Source organism: Penaeus japonicus, unplaced genomic scaffold (genome assembly GCF_977035675.1).
Source record: "Penaeus japonicus unplaced genomic scaffold, GWHDUDI00000001_assembly GWHDUDI00000039, whole genome shotgun sequence".
Taxonomy (NCBI): Eukaryota; Metazoa; Arthropoda; class Malacostraca; order Decapoda; family Penaeidae; genus Penaeus; species Penaeus japonicus.
The window spans coordinates 5785202-5790201 of NW_028234441.1; the positions used below are offsets into that span (position 1 = coordinate 5785202).

General features: G+C 35.2%; 1 protein-coding gene across 3 annotated transcripts in view; it reads right to left on the reverse strand.

Annotated features, from left to right (window-relative positions):
- LOC122254247 (TBC1 domain family member 2B) overlaps nt 1-5000 on the reverse strand; it is a 253926-nt gene that overhangs the window by 238853 nt on the left and 10073 nt on the right. For all 3 annotated transcript variants that reach the window (XM_086533207.1, XM_086533208.1, XM_043017836.2), the window contains exons 9-13: nt 4806-4935; nt 3253-3375; nt 1525-1653; nt 1048-1179; nt 639-776 (exon numbers count right to left, since the gene is read on the reverse strand). In XM_086533207.1, coding sequence (XP_086389333.1) covers nt 639-776; nt 1048-1179; nt 1525-1653; nt 3253-3375; nt 4806-4935 — 652 coding nt within the window. The remainder of the gene's footprint in view (nt 1-638; nt 777-1047; nt 1180-1524; nt 1654-3252; nt 3376-4805; nt 4936-5000) is intronic.

Consider the following 5000-nt stretch of genomic DNA (forward strand, 5'->3'; position numbering starts at 1 on the left):
ATGCCCTTGTTACACAAATGAAAGATAAATAGCTTAAATTTAACAAAAGAAAAAATGCAGTACAAAAATGATCTGACCCCATGAAAAATGCCTGTCAGGAAAGGGTCAAATGTTTTACCCTTAAAAGATGAAATTCAGCAGTTATTGTTCTCAATCATCTCTGCATGGGATAAGATGTCAAAAAATGTCCAAAAAAGTTACAAAAAATTAGAATGATGCGAGCTGACAGAATTCTCATCTTCTATGCCCATGAAGCTCTGAACATTAGGTAATAAATGAATGATAAATACATCTGATAGAATACACATTCATCAGTAGAGAAGATGCTTTAAAGTATAGTTAAATACAGGAAGCACCAAAAATTCACAACAATTATAATCATACTATTATTGATAATAACAACCAATACAGAATCAAAACTTTAAGAATACAAATAACTATACAATTAACATATACATAATAAGCATCTTCATAATAATATTAATATCATAAACCAAGAGGTAACTTAAACCATCTGGACCAGGAAATTAGTTAAAGCATTAAATTTATTTTATTTAAAATCAATATTTCAAGCAACAAATGATAAACAGTCAGCTGTGGCTCTGGAAAGATAATAATAGCATCAAATGTCATCCTACCTGATCAACTAAGGAACCCAAAAGATTCCTGTTGTAATAATCAGGCGGCATAAGAAAATCGACAATGTAGATCAGGCACCAAAATGCATCTTCTTCATTCAGGAACAACAAAGCTATGGCAGCTAGACGATTGAGACCCTGTTGTGGGACCAAGCATTGCATGAACTATTATTGTATGTAAACGATTTCTAAAAACAAAAATGAAGTCAATAAAAAAAATACACAACATAGTATATTAATACCTACTAAAAAGTTTGATTATATATCAGAATCAAAAACTTGATATCCCAATAATTTATCAAGGTAAAAAAGATATTCTACATCTATACATGCAAAAAAGTTACATGATACCATATTCAGCAAAAAATATTACAAGTATATATCTGAGAGAGACCTAAAATAAACTTACCTGGCAATAACCCACTTGAGGATTATGTCTTGAGAAAGCCAGTAAGACTCGCCTTAATCTGGCTATTCCATCTGAGTGGTAAGTCTCATAATGACGGTTGTTTGGCAACGTGCGGAGCAAGTCTAGTTCAATCTGAAGTTATGAAGAAATAAAAATAATAAAAGTAATGATAAAAATAAGCCTTTAGTAGTAAGCAGTAAATCAATTATTTTCTTCACATAGAATTTTTGTTCATCTCTTACAACTTTCTCTTTAATTTTGGGTTCACATGTTAACATCAAAATGAAATTAACAAATACATACATATCTTTTTTACCCCACCACTTCCTCTTTCAATAACTAGTCTAGAATTAAAAAACACCTTCCAAGAACATATTAATACCAACCACTTTCAAAGACCTTCACAAATAAAATACAACAGTTGGCAAAAACACTTAAATATGAACTAACTGATTCCAGAAACAATGACACACTCACCTGCTTGGCTGCCGGATCAAGCGTTGCCGTCACCGTTCTTCTTGCGAGCAGATCTTGATAATAGTTGGATGGAACAGCAGCTTTTAGACGTGAGACGTGGCAGTCAATCAGCAGGCGCCACACCTTTCCCTACATTAAGAGAGAGGGGTGATTTTAACCCATTCGCGCTGGCTGACCTGCTGACATGTTTTGTGGTATTTGGGTCAGACGCCGGCGACGAGATATTTGGTCAAGGCCGGCGCTCGGGGTGAGCGAGCGGACAGCCCAGGCTCGCAGCTAGTGCGCCTGAGAATCCCAAGGCGTTAAGCTTATGCATTCGAAAACCCCGGCATTCTGACCATTCAGAGCCGGAATAGCCCCAGTGTGAATGGGTTAAGTGTCACGTAGTAAGTTGTTTGAGTTTTTCTCATATACAAATGGATCCACATAAAAAATGGTTATCCACTGACTTCATTGGTGAGAGTCATGCCTATCTGATATTGATATCTTCCCAGATCAAATGTGAGAGGAGACAGAGTTGCTACTAGGATAGCAAGGTGGTTATAGTGTCTGTCATATTCTCTATCATTTTATCATACTAACATACTTTCATGACAAACTTTCTCTCATCAAACACTGAATTTGAGACTCATGTGAGGTATGGATCCCTTTATGGATAATCATATGGGGAATATTACCTCCAGATCTTATCTCACTAATGAAAGATCATTGTTTTATATAAAACTTTATTAGATAAAACTTCAAAAACATATGGCACTCAAGAATAACATATTCTTTTATGCAAAATAACATATATATGAAGTACAACATAAAACACTTTGTGATAGATATGCATCATAAACCGGAACAAAAAACACACACAAACATACATGCATGCACACAAACATGCATCCACCTACCCACTATAGCTGGGCAGGAATCTGTTCTGGAATAATACAACCTATAATTTTCTACACATATGATTGGGCCAAGCATATGACTTTACAGCACTGAATTTGATAAACATCAACATACAGCAGTGGCAGAAATTAATATGCAACAATGGTGCATTGTGGCAAGATAAAATGGTGCAGTGAGAATCATTTCACCAGAACGAGTTCCAACTTTTCATTAAGTGTGGATGTCAAGTGCAGGAACACTAGGTAAGGTGGAACTGATTCTGTAAAGCACCCAATTCTGGAGTTATCTGTGCACTGGAGACATAGTGTGAAGGGAGTCAAGGTGGCTCACCCACATTCTGATGACTTTAGAATTCGGAACTGACATTTTCAAGGAAAACAGTTCCTAACCAAACCTATCAACCAGCTAACCAACCCATTTAGCTAACCAAGTACACATGCACACACACATAAGCAAACACATACCTAAACTGTCAAGGGTTTGAATAGTGTGTGAGCACAATAAATTATTTATCAATGTTACTCAGTGTTACTTGAAACAATGTAAGAAATTTTTGCCTTACATGATGTTTGTAAAAGTTGCATATTTACAGACTTCCACTATAAACTGGTACTGCAAATTAGCAATAAAGAATACAATATAAGTCAAAATTCTTTGAATTTATAGCCACAAAGACATTCATGAGTCTTCTACTTCCCTGACTGCATTAATGTAGTAAAGAGAATAAGTGCACATAATCAAAAGATATATTTCTGCAGTACACTTGTATTTCCCAAAAATAACCATGACCGGTCTATAATACTTTAGGAAGAAAAAAGGAAATCTTACCTTATACTGATAGGGAATGCCTCCCCGTATAAGGTACTTGAGATCAGTACAGGATGGCAGCTCCTTCGCACTTGTCCCGGCCAAGAAACTCTCCCACTTCTCCTCCCATGAGCTCCCGTTTTGCTGGTGGGGGAAAAATATGGTAGATTTATATCAAAAGGATAATATCTTGGTTCTAAATAAGTAATATAATACTGATATCACTTTAAACCTCAAAGGAGGGGAAAGTTCAGATCTTCATGTGCACACAGGTTGGGATTAAAAAGTGAGACACAAAACTCTGTAATAAAGAAGTAAAAGAGGTAACAAACAAAATTACTTTTGATGTGTTTTTCACTGGATTTCTCTTTATATATCCTACCATTTTTCCTGTGGATATCTGAATTAGTGTTCTGTATCAAACAATGAGTCAAATCTCATTGCAAGGGAAGAATGTTAAGAAACATCTACTGATTTCTAATTCACTTCTCAATTCACATCAACAAACTATTCAGACATAAGGAGGTTACTACACAAAAATGTTCTTATTACTAATGTTTCAATACTTTACCATTATTCATTTTTTTATAATTATGTAAAAAGAGTGAATATATTGTGCTCGTACATTGACTTTGAAATATAAGTAAACATTCCTTGATATTTATAAAACAGAATCTGACGATGGGTAATTGAAAATGCCCATCATCTGGAGCTTTTACTTTGCCTGGATCATCACACAACTGACAAATGAAATGACTAACTATAATTAGAATTTTAATAAAAACACATGCTAAAAATGTAGATTTAATTTGAAAAGTGTAAATACCCAAAACCTGTTTGTGAATTAAGTTTGATTTTAATCAAAAGCTAGTCTGTATATTAGTCAACCAACTACAGTCACCCCTGAAGGAGAGTTAGCAGAGTAGTTAAGCTTAATAAATAAATAGTTTCCCTTCCTTTGAATTTATCATATGAACTAATTCATGCTTGTCTGTTACATTGAGGAATTACCAAATATTAAATCTACCTAATAAAAATTAATAAAAAATTGGGGGTGAGGATGCATCAAACAACACAGGAAAATCCTGTGCATTTATACTTTCCAGTTGACAGGTTATGTTATACCATTGTCTAATTTCCATTAACCTAATAATGATGGGGCAGTTTTGGCTCCAATCACTTTAAACACTAGGGTATTTCAAGCATGTAGACAGGTCTAACACCCGGACTGCTCGCCCACACTGGCCGTGGTCGACCACTATACACCTGATCATCCCTCGTGCCAGCCATACAAAAAGCCATGACAAAATATCTTGACCTTGTATTGCCACCATATGACATGATATCTTGTCACCCAGAGTTAAAGGGTTATTTGATTCATAGGCATTCTGTGCGTCAGTTTCAAATTGAGACACGAGAAAAATTGTTAAAATACTTAGAATATATTCCCTAGTCATTTTAATATCTGACAGGTACAGAAGACATACAATGGAAACAGATACATAGCTATATAAAAGTTCAAAATATATTTATCAAGCTTTGGTGTTTTGTTGATATAACATAGCATAGCTTACCTGAACTTGGTTTGCTAAGGCCTGAGATTGCTTCTGGAGATAATTGGCTCTTGACTGCAAGCTCCCCTCTCCTGGAGCTGTGATGCAGAACCCATATTCATCATACTCACGCCCTTTGTTGTGTATCACTCTGGAAGGGTTTATGCCTTTTATTTTAGTTCATGGCAAAGTCTTCTTTCATTATTAGAGGCCTTC